The sequence below is a fragment of the Sus scrofa genome, chromosome 11, assembly GCF_054392235.1.
Source record: "Sus scrofa isolate SSC_HxYL_T2T_F1_AM1 chromosome 11, Sscrofa_HxYL_maternal_Yorkshire_Landrace_v2.0, whole genome shotgun sequence".
NCBI lineage: Eukaryota > Metazoa > Chordata > Mammalia > Artiodactyla > Suidae > Sus > Sus scrofa.
Genome location: NC_139393.1, coordinates 72322993 through 72338367, shown reverse-complemented (window position 1 = coordinate 72338367; position 15375 = coordinate 72322993). Strand labels below are relative to the sequence as shown.

The 15375-nt window shown below is 45.0% G+C and overlaps 1 protein-coding gene across 4 annotated transcripts in view; it reads right to left on the bottom strand.

Annotated features, from left to right (window-relative positions):
* Positions 1–15375, bottom strand: part of CLDN10 (claudin 10) — a 120407-nt gene that overhangs the window by 23985 nt on the left and 81047 nt on the right. The window contains exon 1 of one of the 4 annotated variants that reach the window (XR_014818787.1): positions 2207–2433. The exons of 2 other annotated variants lie outside the window; for them this stretch is intronic. Coding sequence is in view for 1 of the 2 variants with exons in the window: in NM_001243444.1 (NP_001230373.1) it covers positions 2207–2426 (220 nt within the window). In the remaining variant the exon portion in view is untranslated. 4 annotated transcript variants of the gene reach the window in all.

Here is a 15375-nt window from a genome sequence, read left to right as displayed (position 1 = left end):
CCCATGTAAACCAAGAGGAAACAGAACCCTGGGCATAAGATATGGACAGGCAACTAACAAAAGGGGGAAAAAAAGTCAATAAGCACATGACAAGGTGGTCAAAATTGCAGTAATCAGAGAAATGCCAACTAAAATAACATGATGGGATGTCGCCCATTATACTGGATGACAAACTTGGTGGGAAGGTCAAGAAACAGGTATTTGCATACATTATTGGTGGGATGTAATTTGGTAGTATAAGCCGAATAATAAAATGAATATTCTACTGCTCTGACAACACAGTTTCTCATATCTACACTAAAGAAATACACATATGCACAAAGAAGCCAAAAGAAAGATTTTGGGTAAAGCACCAACAACAATGTGGCTAGGGAGGGTCCAGTGTTCAACAAGGGGTAAATGGTACCAGTTTGCCCAGACTCAGGAATACTATGCAGTCATTAAAAAGAGTGACTTCTATATGTATTGACTTGGAACGCTATGCTATTAATTTTAAAACAATGCAAAACAGTAGGTGGTGTCCTTCGTGTTTTGTAAAGTCATTTTCTAGACCCAAGAGCACACGTGGAAGGCCATTTTGCCAGCTGGGTTACGGACAAATGTCATGCCTCCTACCAAGCGCTGGATAATTGAGGTGTTCTCTTTGTCTTTCTTTCCTCCTCACTCCCCCACCTTGCCCCAAACCTTGAGACCGATATGTCCATTCTCAGACACATAGGTGAGAGCGTCACTATTCCGCACCCATTAATCTCCATGGAGTATTTAGTTCTCAATCCCCTCCCTTGTCCCTCATCTGTGCTGGAGAAGGAAGGGCACCTATCTGGCAAGAAGGCTCGGTAACAATACAGTTACAACAGAAGAATGTGTTTAGGACAGTAACTGTCAATCCCATATTCCTGAAAGTAAACCACAGAAACAAGAGCCTGCCTGTTCAAACATCTACCTGGGTGTGCGCTCTGCAGCGCACAGTAAATTCAACAGTAATTCCAGGGAATCAGCAGTTTCCCAGCTACTTCTGTATACAACAGGACGGTAGACCCAGGTGTCACTCATCTCAAACCAGCCAGGTATTTTCCCTTATACGGAGTTTCCATCAAATACCACCATTGGGCAACAGTTTGCTTTTCATGGCAAGCACCATCTTAGGGGAATTCAATCTTGTCTTTTATTTACTCAGCTACGCAAATAAAAACTTGCAGCAATGCAGTAAGAAAAGACAAAGAAAACACCTCAAATCGAGAAATAATGTAAATGACTCTGCTTAAGTTTCTGCTGGGATCCATCTGGTCATGTGCTGTAAAATCCTGGAAGAAAGGAGCCTAGAACTTGAGCAATCAATCAGTGTGACCGCGTTGGCATCCACTGTTCCCTTGAAACGAAAAAGAGCCAGTTTTCTTTGTGAGCACCTGTTGCTCTAATACAGTTCAATATAAAGCCTCGCCTACAAGAACAACCTAGAAAACAATCTACTGAAGAAGGACGCGAGAGCACACTTGGGAGCCAAGACACAGAAGCTGTGCGTCTCCGGCACAAGATTCTTGCTGGCGAAAAATTCTCTATCTTCAGTGGCACGGGCAAGGACTATTTATTTCCCTAAAATTTAGGGGAAGAGTTAAATCCCAGGCCGACTCACTTGTGGATGCACGAGTTTTTTTTGCAGTTTTTGTTTTGTTTTGTTTTTCCTCCAGCACACTTTGAAAAAAACTAACGAAATGGCTAAAGGGAGTTCAGAGCAAGCAGATTTCGCTTTGACAAGTCAATGATACCTTTTTAATCAGAATCCAGCACTTCTAGGGAGTGCTGGCTGGAGTAGACAATGCCCCTCTCCGTGACTGCGTGTAGGAATAGTCCCCAAGAGAGGGGTCCCACTGCCCTGTCCTCAACTTTCAGGACGACAAAGCTGCCTCCCTCCATCCCTGACGCCTGAGAGTCACCCGTCCCACCAGACCTGTTTGCGTGCTCCCTCCCCCGCCCCAAGGTCCCGGCTCGGACAGGTGTCCCCGTCGGAGACAGGTCCGACGAAGGTGGGCAGCAGCACCGGGGACTCCTCCCCGCTCCTTCAGACACTGAGGGGGAAATCGGGGCAGGGCCTCGGAGGAGTCCGGCCTGGGGGTCCCGCCAGGGATCAGGGAATTAGCAGGCGCCCAGCCGGTAGGTAGGGGAGGAGCGAGGGCCGGGGACGGGGTCGGGGCGAGGGGATGCAGACCGTCCAGCGCCAGCATGGAGGGGAAATCCTTGCAATTGGAGACGCCCGTGGAGTCGGTAACGCATGCCTTCCACAGGTTGGCCCAATAGGTGGCGGTGGTGATGACCGTGCCGTCGATGGTGGACACTTTCCAGTAGTCGGTGGGCAGCGTGGAGGACACCAACACCCAGCCGGAGATGGAGACCATGAAGGCAATGATCTCCGACGCCGTGCTCGCCATACTGCCCGCTGCAGCTGCGCTTGAGCTCGCTCTCCGCGCGGCGACCCCCGCGCGCCCAGTCCCGCGGCTCCGCCTCCGCCGCGCCCCCGCCCCGCCCCGCCCCACCCGCTCCCCCGCCGGGTCCCTCCCACCCTCCCGGCCGCCCACAGACCCGACGCTAGGGGGCGCGCGTGGACCCCAGGACGCGCCCTCTGGGGCAGAGAGGGCTAGCCGGGCGCTTTTTAGGTCGCCTGGATTCTCTCTCGAGTCTCCTAGCCCGGAGACCGCGGCCTGGAGGAAAGCAGACCAGCGTGCTCCCGAACCCCTCGCCCCCGCTCCCGCATCTCGGAGGCCAGGAGACGGCGGAGAATGGCTGTTCTATTGGACCGACTGACAGCCGGATGTGGACAACCTGCTGCGTCCATCACCCCTCCCCTCTCCAGCCCCGCTCCTTGGCAGTAGCTTGGCTACCAGAGTACCTTGTAAAAGCAAAGCAGAAAAAGCCTTTTGTGTGCCCGGAAAGGACACGGCCTGCTAACGCAGCTCTCTCGGCCTGCTGAACTCCAAAGGTTTTCATGCCATGCTCTTTTGGGTGACCCTGTTCGGCTTGTCAAGGAGGAATCACTGCAGTTTGGGGCTCGAGGGCAGCCCTGCCCTAAAATTTGTGCAGTTCCTTTTGGCCAAGCAGTGTGCGGAAGGTCACTGTAAAGAGGTGCGTGGCGCGGAAGTAAATTCAGGACAGCAGCATATGGAGAGCACAGGCAGCGTCGGGATTGTTCCAGCCACAGTGCTGGCCTGCTGGTACCACGCACTACACTTAGGCTATGCATTTAGGACGTTTTCCCCGGTGGGGCCCTTCCAGCTCCTAGTTCTGTGAGTCTGTTCTGTGAGCTAATAGTCTTGTCACAGCTGCTCTGCATCTTGTAATACGTTCTTACTACCTCCACCTTCTGCACCTAATTGAGGAATAAACGCATTCTCTACTGCATTGCTGTCTCAAAGTAAACTTAAAGATCAGGGTGTACGTTGGCTCCCGAGGTCACAAATGTAGGCGTAAATGAGAGAACAAAGACTCTGGCTTTATTATGTGGTCATTATTTGCCCTTGCAGTTCTTGGTATGAACTTTCAAGATTCACTTCTTGCCAAAAGTGACCAAAGATCTAAAACCTCTGTCAGTTTTTCTATTAAAAAAAAAAAAAAAAAAAAAAAAGAAAGGCTAATTGCTAACCCTCTGATTCACCGTCTTTATGCAGAGGGACTTTGGTTCACTGTGAAGAATTTCTCAATTCCCCTTTGTCACTTTTTTTTTTTTTTTTTTTTTTTTTTTTGGTGAGCCAAATAAGTGTATAATGAAATTAAAGGTGATGTTTATGGGGAAGAGGTGGTTGGGGTATAGAAACATCAGAACTTAGATTTAAAAGGACTACCGGAGGGGAGGTCCCATCCTCGCTTGGAGTTCCCGTCATGCCTCAGCAGTGAACTAACTGACTAGTAGGGTTCGATCCCTGGCCTCACTCAGTGGGTTAAGGATCCGGTGTTGCCGTGCATGAGCTGTGGTGTAGGCCGGCAGCTACAGCTCGGATTCCACCCCTTAGCCTGGGAACCTCCATATGCTGAGAGTGGGGCCCTAAAAAGACAAAAAAAAGAAAATGAAGGGACCATTGAGTTCATATGGACACACTTCACACTCAACACAATCATTCAACTTCTGTCTGTAATATTCAGTTCACGCTCTAGCCTTCAGGGCTGTGGGTTCAGTGCATGGCAAAGTGTGTGTTCTGGTTTTGTTTTGTACTGACAGAAGTTTAGCAAGTTGTGGGGGGTTTTTGTTTTTTTTTGGGGGGGTGTTGTTGTTTTTTAATCTTGAACTCCAATCTGTTTCTCTTTAATCCACCCACCTGCAAGGATCCGCCCTGAGACTATACAGGCTAAGCCCCACTTTGGGGCCCCGCAGCAGCCCTTGGGAAGTGGGTATGCTTGGCCACGGTTTGCCTGGTGTGATGTAGACATGGTTACGCTGCTGTACTACTCTTGGTCGCAATTTGTCCTATTGTGTCACATTGGGTTCATTGGGGGGGTCAAGTTTAAAAACAGTTTGGAACAAACCTAACTAACCTCCTCCTTCTCATCTTCCCTGCCATTCAAATCAGTCACCTTTGAGTATTGACTACAAAGTGTCCTCTATTCTTTAGCATGATTTGCCTTTTTAAAGTGCTTTTATTGTCTGGTTTCTTACCCTCCGGCATATTTCCACTCTTATTTCTATGCCATATTTCTTTCTGAACCATCTGCCTATTTTTAATCCCGTCTTCTATGCAGACAACATAGTAATGAACAAGGACATTCCCTATGGGATTTACAAAAATTAAAAAGTGCACCAGTGTTGATTTTGCACTTTATTTCTTGGCCGTGTTTGAGTGTCTTTGCTTGTGTGTTCCTCATGGTAATTACTAAAATTGTTGATTTTTTTTTTTTTTTTTTTTGCAAGACAAAACCCTCACTTACTTTTGACACAAGTACCTAGTATTATGCCCTTGAAGACTCAAGCAGTTCCTAATTTATCAAGAAATTAGTTATAGGTGTTCCTGTCATCGCTCAGCAGACACAAATCCAACTAGGAACCATGAGGTTGTGGGTTTGATCCCTGGCCTCGCTCAGTAGGTTAAGGATCTGGTATTGCTGTGAGCTGTGGTGTAGGTCACAGACATGGCTCGGATCTGGCATTGCTGTGGCTGTGGTGTAGGCTGGCAGCTACAGCTCGGATTCCACCCCTAGCCTGGGAACCTCCATATGCCATGAGTGTGGCCCTAAAAAGCAAAAAAAAAAAAAAAAAAAAAAAAAAGACAAAAGAAAAAGACATTGGTTATAAATTCCATTGGGACCAAAGGTACATTGTTTTACAAAAAGAAGTATGGAGAATAGTTTGGGGTTTCAGACTTGTCCCCCAGTTTATTTAATAGCTAGTGTTGTTTTATCTATTGCACTTAAAATATCCACAAACCCACCACTGCCACATAGCTTCCAGAGGAAACAAATTTTGAAAGTCACCTTGGAACTCCAAGAAAGTTTCTTTATTGCATCACTAGACCATTGAAGCCAGACTCTCTGGGGGTGGCTCTGGTAGTGATTTCCCCAAAGATTCCACTGTACAGCCAGGTTAGAAACCGTGGCTCTGATCAATTGAGATTCATGTCTATGTATATAAACAGTTAATTTAGCTGAGCAGATGGTGTGTATTATAGAGGAAAAGAATATTCATCTCTTGGTTGAAAACTTTGAAAAAAGATTCTTTTACTCTAGAGATTGTCACACACAGCTTCAACTTAAAAGAGGTTGGAAACACCACAAACAAGCCATAACTTATGACACAGGCGGCAGCACTATTAGTTCTTTTGCCAGCTGAAACAGACTGGGTCGTCATGCCTGTGGACTTGATTAATTTCTTTTTGCTTTTATCCTTTGTCTGTTCTATGAGGTTGGACAGTCCCAAACTTCTCTTTCCTGGCGAGTTACGTTTTAGAGTCCACAAGTGCCTGACCAAAGGATGACAAATGTTAACTTTCTGTAATACCTAAAGAATATTATGGAATGAATCAAGCGTTTACTTTATAATGTCTTATATCTTAAGCTTTTCAAAACCAGTTTAGTCAGAAGAAACCTTAGTACAGGCAACCACATAATCCAACACAAGAATGTCCAGAAAAGGAAAACAGACCAAATAGAGATTAAAAAAGAAAAAAAAAATGTAGTGGATAAATGGCCCATTTCACTTAAGATTCTAGAGTCCCAAGTAATCTTTGCAGTTAATCTGCAAACTCATTTACAAAGTACCTTTTCAGTGATAAATGCTTCCTTATTTTCTTTAGGATTCAGTTCACTGAAAGTTTTAACTACTCATAACAAACCATTCTTAATTTAAATATAAAAGTATAAATATAACAGCTAGAAAGTCTCCTCTCCAAATTATTCAGTGACATCTTAATTAACAATAAATTGGCTTTTACTGTAGACTTTTCCCCAGTATGAAAAGTACTAATTTATCTACAATAAATCTGACTTGAAGACATTTAACATTCTGACATATATTCTGTGCTTTCCACTTTGGAGACCTAAGCCACAGAGATTAGCGTTGGAAGTTATTTCTTTGCCATTATTATGGTTATTAAGGAAAAAGAGAGGATTCCCCCACCCCAGCATCGGTTCTATAGGAGTAAAACCAGTTCAGCCAACTGAACCAGAGATTTGCAGAAATTCTTTACTTGAGATTCAACTCACTTGCCAAACAACACAGGTGTGCCTTTCAACAGCTCAAGGATTTTCTAAGCATCAAATTTGGTTTCAGTATACATGAGCGCCTTCCTAGATTCCAGGGAGGTGGCGTGCCGCTGATCACGTGGGAAGAAACTAAAGTCCTGATAAATACGGTATTAACTAAAAAAAACAACTGCCCAGGAGCCAAACATTGTTACACCACGTTAAAGAAGACATTAATGCCGATACTAAGATAGTAAAATAGCATATCCGTGTTCTTTCCCCATCGTTTTCTCTAACACTCTTGGTTTATCTTAATGCCCTACGCTAATTCTATGATACTTGTAATCTACTTAGCATGAAAGCTACAGAGCCATAGGAGTAGTTACAGGAATCAACACTCATGCTTATCATTGCATCATGAATCATATGCATGTGTGTCTATACATAATTTTTGCAAATTATAAGGAAACGAACAGTGGCTTATTTTGGCATCTAGTACCCTCTGCGGCTGTGGCTGTGCTGCATCAGAAGTGGATGCCATATAACTTATGAATTTGTCTTTCATTCATTCATTTTTTGTTGTTGGTGTTGAATTTCATACATTCATTTAAATCACACTGGTTCCCAATTCTTATAATCAAACAGGACCCTATGGCACCTGCCCGGGACAGACCCCTCCCCCATATCCTCTGCTGTATCTCCTCTCTTCAAAGTACCCAGATAATCAGTATCGCATGCATATCTCCTGAGTTTTTCAAATGCTAAAAACCATCAGCAAATGTAAGGCATTAACATCTTGATCATCTGGAGCAGGAGCAAGTAGAGCAAGGGGCCCCCAGACCTACTGGCGCCGAAGGATTGACAGTTAACCACCCTGTTACCTCACCATTAACCAATCAAAGCAGTTTGCACAAGATGAGCACAAAACCTGCGACCCCTCCCTCATTTGGCCTTTAAAAATTATTTGCTGTTATGAGGTCCTGCTGTATAGCACAGGAAACTATATCCCATCACTTGTGATAGAACATGACGGAAGATGATATGAGAAAAAGAATGTATGTATATGTATGACTGGGTCACTTGGCTGCACAGCAGAAATTGACAGAACATTGTCAATCAATTATAATAAAAAAGTAAATAAATAAAAATGATTTCTGTAAACCCTTTGGGAATTTGGGTGTTTTTGGGGTACAAGCCACTGTCTCCTTGCACGGCCCTGCATGAAACCTTTTTCTGCCCCAGACTCCAATGTTTCGGCATTGTTTGGCCTCACTGTGTTTGGGGCACATCAACTTGCATTCAGTGACATTCTGAGGTATCTTAAGACCATCTAGATCCCTCTAGAGCATCTGGAGAGGTAAGTTTGGGCCCCAGAAGCTCACTGCTGTCTTGGTGACTATCCCTCCAGCCTGGAAAGATTCTTACTTTGGGGTACTGGAGCATCTTATGAGTATTAATTCAACCTACACATCCAGGCTGGGCAGTAAGTACACCTATGTGTTTGGGGCAAGTACTTTCATTTCTCTGAATTGCTGCTTCCTCATTTGAAAAATGAAGGGGTTATTTTGGACGGTCTCCAAGACCCCTTTGAACTCTAAAAATCTCTTGAGCCTGTGTCTCCTAATAAACTTGACCAGCCACAGACAAAATCAACAAATAGAGAGAAAAGCAAAAGTTTTCCTTGGTGTCCTTGTCCTTTCTTTTTTACCCACTTCCTGCCATTACGTTCCCTCTCTTGCTTTATTTAAAGGGGGTGTCTGTGGATAGGTGTGTGCAGGTGTGTGTGTGAAGATAATGTTTAAAAAAAAATCTGTCTTATTTTCAAATCTTTTTTTTTCCTTTGGTTGTTTATTAGCAATGTGATAAAGGGCAGTCGTTCAGAGCTAGTGGTTATCAGCGGGAAGCAGGAGGGGAAATGTAGGGGTTTGGAGTGAAAGGTACAAGATATTGGGTATAAGATAGACTTGAGGATGTATTACACAATGCAGGGGATATAGCCAATATTTTGTAGTAAATGTAAATGGGAATTAACCTTAAATTGTATAAAAATAAAGAATTAAAAGGAAAGACTGCAGCATTTCAATTCACTTATAAAACAGGATGATGCTGGGGACAGGGCAGATGAAGGAACCATAAAGGAGGGAGATAAAACTGTCTCTGAGTGGCCTTCAGCAAGTCACCTAATCTCTCAGCATCTGTTCTTCCACGATAAAGTGGGAATAAATAATCGCTTTTTTCAAAGTTATTGTGAGGATTAGGGATAATATACATAAAGGACCTGGAACACGGTAGACATTCCGTTAAAAATGAGTGCTCGTTCAGATCGCTCATGCTCCTTCAATTCCTTGCCTCTTTTTAAAGTTATAAAGTTACATTTTGCATAAAAACGGTATTAATCAGAGTTAGACTGACTGCAGCAAGTGACTAAGGATGAACTGTGTTGCAAATCTTAAAAAAACAACCCTACCCCCCAGAAAGTTCTTGAGCCTGACTAGTATCCATGAGGACACAGGTTCAATCCCTGGCCTTGCTCAGTGGGTTAAGGATCTGGCATTGCCATGAGCTTCGGTGTAGGTTGCAGACGTGGCTTGGTTGTAGGTTGTTGTGGCTGTGGGGTAAGCTGGCAGCTGCAGCTCCTATTCGACCCCTAGACTGGGAACTTCCACATGCTGCAGGTGCGGCCCTAAAAAGCAAAAGAGAAAAAAAAAGAGAAAGAAAACCTTCAGTGGGGCACCAGCATAGTAGAGGTTAATGCTGAGAGGAGAGGGAGAAACAGCAGGACACAAGGGGAGATCAGCCCAGGGGATGGAATTAGGGGGTGGGGGCGTGTTCAAAGGGAAGTGTAGCAAACGTGAGAAATAAAACTAGAATCGTAGATAAAAGGGGCTGAACCGGCGTATGACAGAATAAGGGAAATGAGGCGTAAGACAGAATAAGGGAAATGAATGCAAGGAGAAAGGAACAAAATAAAGGTAAAGAAAAAAAAGAGATGGGAAAGCCCCGGGGGAGGGGGCGGTTAGGCTGCAGGGAGAGAAGACGGATGAGCTTGAAGTGGAGGCTGTTTTCACAGCTCTCACCTCCCTACACCACTGTACGGAAGGCTCAAGAAGGGCCACGCTCTAGTGCCTGTTACCAGCAAAGAGATTTCCCCTCCTCCCTGGGCCTCAGAAAAGAGCTGGTGAGAAGCTGATTCAAGGCTCCCAGGAGTCCCGTGTTTACCATCTGGCTTCCTTCATGGGAAAAATTATTGGAAATTTAAAATGAATTCTTTAGGGGTCAAAGATGCAAAGTTCTTCCAAAAACATACTCATAAGCAAATAATTGTGAGGGTTTTTTTTCCCAAAATGTAGACTTCCTCCTATTTTTGTCTAATAAAAACTTAGATGGGCACCTTTGGGTACCAGGTACTGCCCTCAATAGCAACCCTATGAAGTAGGTATTGTTTTGACTCCTATTTTACAGATGCAGAAACCTGACCACAGAGGCATGCAATAACTGGCTCCAGAAGGTGGTAGAGGCAGAGTTTCAACTTAACCAGTTTAGTTCTGGAGTCTACACTCCTCTTTGTAATCAGTCATTTACCTCCTACCAAGACACTGCTTTGTAGTTCATATATTTAGGTAATATCCGCTGAGTATATGAACAAACACACACAAAAAGTTAATTAAAATAATGCTACATCATTTGCATTTATTTTAATTTTTAGGAGAATGGCTTTTATAATCAGAAGTATTTGAACAATGTACCTATTTCCTTATTTAATTTCATTATGTGACTGTATCTTGTAAGAGGTGAATTGAAGTTCATTCATACACTGTTTAACAACGGCCTGCATAATGCTAGCCCATTACGTCATGGTTTGCGACTAGAGCATTTTTCTTTTTCTTTTCATTTTTAGGACCACACCAGCAGCACACAAAGGTTCCCAGACTAGGGGTTGAATTGGAGCTACAGCTGGTGGCCTACACCACAGCCACAGCAACACGGGATCCAAACCACATCTGCAACCTACACCACAGCTCATGGCAACGCCAGATCCTTAACCCACCGAGCAGGGCCAGGGATTAAACCCGAATCCTCATGGATCCTAGTCAGATTCATTAACCGCTGAGCCACGAAGGGAACTCCTAGAACATTTTTCTTAAAATGTATATGTGTGCGTGCATTTGTATGTATAGAGAGGTGTGTATGTTTACACACACACACACACACACACACACACACACACTAAACAGTTCATTAGCACACTCCTGTCTTCTCCATGCTTTGGGTCCTGCACGGGGCTCTCAGCCAGTCAGAGCCACCGCAGCTGACTTCACTATGAAGGCTTTAATCAGCCCCCACCCTCTACCTTTTTATGGTGAATTGAGGGAGTTCTTTGCTGTGTGTTGTTTACTGTGCTATGGCTTATGCTCTTATGTTTATTTTCTGCTGAAGTTGTGATCCATATTAGCCAACAAAATGTGTGCTACAATAAAACAAAGGAAAAGTGTCCCATTCAGACATTAAAAGGCAAGTTGTCCCCGCCTCCGCCACTAGGTATTTTGCCCTCTTGCTTTTGGAATGCCCACTGCAGTGCAGGGCGGTTCTCATTTTCTCATATCCTCCTCAGTACTTGTTTTAACTGACTTACATAAATGCACAACCCAAGTTTATCTATCTCCAAAGTTCATGTTCTTATGTTTATTTATTTATTTTTATGTTTTTATTATTTATTTTTTCTTTTTAGGGACTCACCTGCGGCACATGGAAGTTCCCTGGCTAGAGGTCAAATCAGAGCTGCAGCTGCTGTCCTAAACCACAGCCACAGAGATGCTGGATCCAAGCCGTATCTGTGACTTACACCGGATCCTTAATCACTGAGCAAGGCCAGGGGATTGAATCCATATCCTTATGGACACTGTGTCAGGCTCTTAACCTGATGAGCCACAGTGGGAGCTCCTCTTCTTTGCTTTTTTTCTTTTGAGTTAAATGTCCAAGTGTTGGAAAAGAAACTTGTAACCACAATCTCCTCATTACCAAATAGTGTGTTTTAATTGCTGGGTGTGCCCACGATGCAAGTTTTCTGGTTCACTGATTTTTATATTCCATTTCCTCCACTGTATCCTTGAAGGCAAACCCAGCTGCCAGGAACCTGCTGGAGGTGCCTTTAAGGAAATGATTAAGAAAACAGAGGTGATCAGAGATGGCTGAACATTACCGAAACCTGGGAGGAATGGCCAATAATTGTGGGAATAGTGGCCTGAAAAAGAAATAGCCAGGCAGTGGTTTTGACTGCTATGGATTTGAGGAGATTGGAGACACCAGTGTCAGAGGTTGGGATTTCTTGCCATCAGAAGATTAAACAGCCCGTAGAGTTCACTTAGGTTGCTCCCATTTCAAGATCAGCATTATTCATTTACTGAAACGAATCAAAATACATTTATCAGGTGCCTGTTAGGCTCCAGGCGTCCTTCCCCACATTGCAGACATGCTGAACAGAGCACTTGCTACCCTCACGCAGCGGACATTCCCTGGAGGAGACGAAATACCAGGTAAGAAAAAGATTTGGTGTAGCAGATGCTATATGCTAAAGAGAAAACATAAGCCACCAAGGAAAGAGGCTGTTATACAAAGTGTGATGGGTGTATTCGATTTTAGTTAGGTGGCCAGAGTAGCCCTGCTTGAGAAGATGACCTTTGGGTAAAGAGCTGATGGAAATGAGGGGCTTAGCCGTGCGGACAGTTTCAGGCAGAGCTTTTCTGGAGGGGTCTGTGCCTCTGACTTGTCTGAACATCACTGTGGAGGCCAGAGTGGCTACAGCAGAGGGACGAAGGGGAGTGCAGTGGGACATGAAGACAGAGAGGTAACAAGGTGTGTCCATGAGTGTGTGCGTCCATGTGTGTCTGTGCATATCTGAGTGTGTCTCTGTATGTGTGTGGGGCTGGGGGAGAGGGGCTTGTATACAAATCTGGGCAGTTCATGGAGGGACCTGTAAGTCCTAAAAACAACACTGGCTTTTTCACTGAGTTCAATGGGAAGACACTGGTGGGTTTTGTGAGGACGAGGGAGAGCTGACCTGGGTTTCAGGATCACTCGGAGGAAAGCCTGGAGGGAGGTCAGTGCAAAAGCAAGGACTCCAGTTGGGAGTCCAGTGCAGTAGTCCCGCTGAGGGATGATAGTGGCTTTGATCAGCCTGGTGGAAGTGGAATGGTGAGAAATGGTCAAATTTTGTCTTTGGATCTATTTTGAGGGTAGAGTTGACAGAATTCGCTGATGACTGGTTGGATGGAGGAGTGAGAGGGGAAAGTCAAGTAAGACAGCAGGAGCTTGGCCTCAGACACTGGAAGGGTGGAGTTGTTTCCTGAGATGAAGAAAGCTCTAGATTAGCAGGTTTGAGGTGATTATCAAGTGTTCATGCAGCCTGGAGTTCCCACTGTGGCTCAGCGGTAATGAACCCCACTAGGTTTCATGAGGACTGGGGTTCGATCCCTGGCCTTGCTCAGTGGGTTAAGGATCCAGTGTTGCCATGAGCTATGGTGTAGGTCTCAGACTCAGCTCAGACCTGGCATGGCTATGGCTGTGGTGTAGTCTGGCAGCTACAGCTCCGATTCGACCCCTAGCCTGGGAACTTCCCTATGCCACAAGTTCAGCCCTAAAAAGCAAAAATAAAAAAAAAGTTCATGCAGCTTACATTGAGTTGGGGGTGCCCATTAGACATCCAGGAGGAGAAGCCAAGTAAATAACTGAATCCACAACTTCAGAACAGAGGTTCAATCTTAATAGGTCCACTTTGGAGGCACCTGTGGTTAGATGGCATTTAAAGCATGCCACGAGCCAGATCCTTCCTCTCTAACGAAATGAAGATGAAAAAGAAAGCGTCTGGGAGACAGGGAGGGACCAACAAAAGAGAGTGAGAAGGCACAGCCATCTAGGTTGGAGAAAAACCAGGGGAGAGAGTTCTGGAAACAGCGTGAATAAGCCGCTTTAAGGAGAAAGAAATGATGTCACACGCCACGGAGGATGCAAGCCTCGAAGACTAAAGAAAGACGGTGGGGGGTCCGAGGTCTTTGCTGGGAAGAGTAGGGTGAAAACCAGATGGGGGCAGGATCTGGGGAAGATGGAAGGGAAATCGCTGACGGGGAGTGAGCAGCTCTTTAAAGGGAGGAGAGAAACAGCGCGGGGGCTAGAAGGAAAGTGGGATCTCGAAAGGCTGTGTTGTTGTTTTAGTTTTGTGTTTTTTTTTTTTTTTTTTGTCTTTTGTCTTTTTGTTGTTGTTGTTGCTATTTCTTAGGCCGCTCCCGCGGCATATGGAGGTTCCCAGGCTAGGGGTTGAATCGGAGCTGTAGCCGCCGGCCTACGCCAGAGCCACAGCAACGCAGGATCCGAGCCGCGTCTGCAACCTACACCACAGCTCACAGCAACGCCGGATCGTTAACCCACTGAGCAAGGGCAGGGACCGAACCCGCAACCTCATGGTTCCTAGTCGGATTCGTCAACCACTGCGCCACGACGGGAACTCCTTAGTTTTGTATTTTTAAGGTGAGGGGAAATAACCCGATGTAGGGCCTCCCGAGGACCTGTAAGGCCCTTCGTGTGAATTGAAGAAAGGTACCCTTTCCGCTGTGTGGCTGCAGTCCCACACCAGGCACACAGCTCGGGAAGCCGAGGGGTGGGCGCAAGAGTCCCACGCCATGTGCGGCGGTGCCCCAGACTGTCCATCGCCACCCTTTGCCCCCAGTACTGTTGGTGGTCAATTCTATACGAAATAGAATTTTAGGAGTTCCTTTCGTGGCTCCATGAGGATGCAGGTTCAATCCCTGGCCTTGCTCAGTGGGTTAAGGATCCGGTGTTGCTATGAGCTGTGGTGTAGGTGTAGGTCGAAGATGCAGCTCCGATCCGGAGTTGCTGTGGGTCTGGTGTAGGTTGGCAGCTACAGCTCGGATTCAACTCCTAGCCTGGTGACTTCCATATGCCACAGGGGCAGCCCCCCCCCCCCCAAAAAAAGTAGAATTCTATAAAAACACGTCATATGCAGCTTTTCCATCTGCATTTGTATTTACTTGACTTTGTAGTAAAATACATATTGGCTCCAGGACCTGTCTCCCATACCAGTTGTGCGACTGCTGGAGTCCCACAGTTGGGGCTCCTTATCCGTGGATATCAAGGGCCAGCTGTATATGTCTTAGTTTGATATCATTTAAAAACCATATGGGCAGTGTGTGAGACCTTAAAAAGGGGGGGGGGCAATATGGTACACAAGTTTTATAGTTCTAGAGTATGGGAGTTAGGAAGTACTTTGAAAATTATTGAATTTGACATTTTACAGATGAGACTGGAGTTCAAAAATGACCTAATGCATATTAAATTATAAAATGCAGCTTGGAGTATTGTACCAATTGGAATAGCATTTCGTGAGTGTTATTCTTCAAATGTGTGGATTTGAAAAATGACCTGAATTGAAGGAAAATCGGAATTAATAAGCAAGGTTTGAATATTTAAAAGTTGAAAATGACTGTTTTCATACAGGTTTTCCTCAATGATATATTCGTGCCCTTAAAATATTTACAGGTATAATACTGGGAGGTTTTTTGTTTCAAGTTAATGCAGAGTCATCTCTACAAATGGCCTTTGAATGAAAAGAAAGGAAATAACAATGAAATTGTATGCTGATAATACAGTAGACAGATAATAGACACACCTCTTTTTGTGGTTCAAAGCAATAGCTGTTTCTAT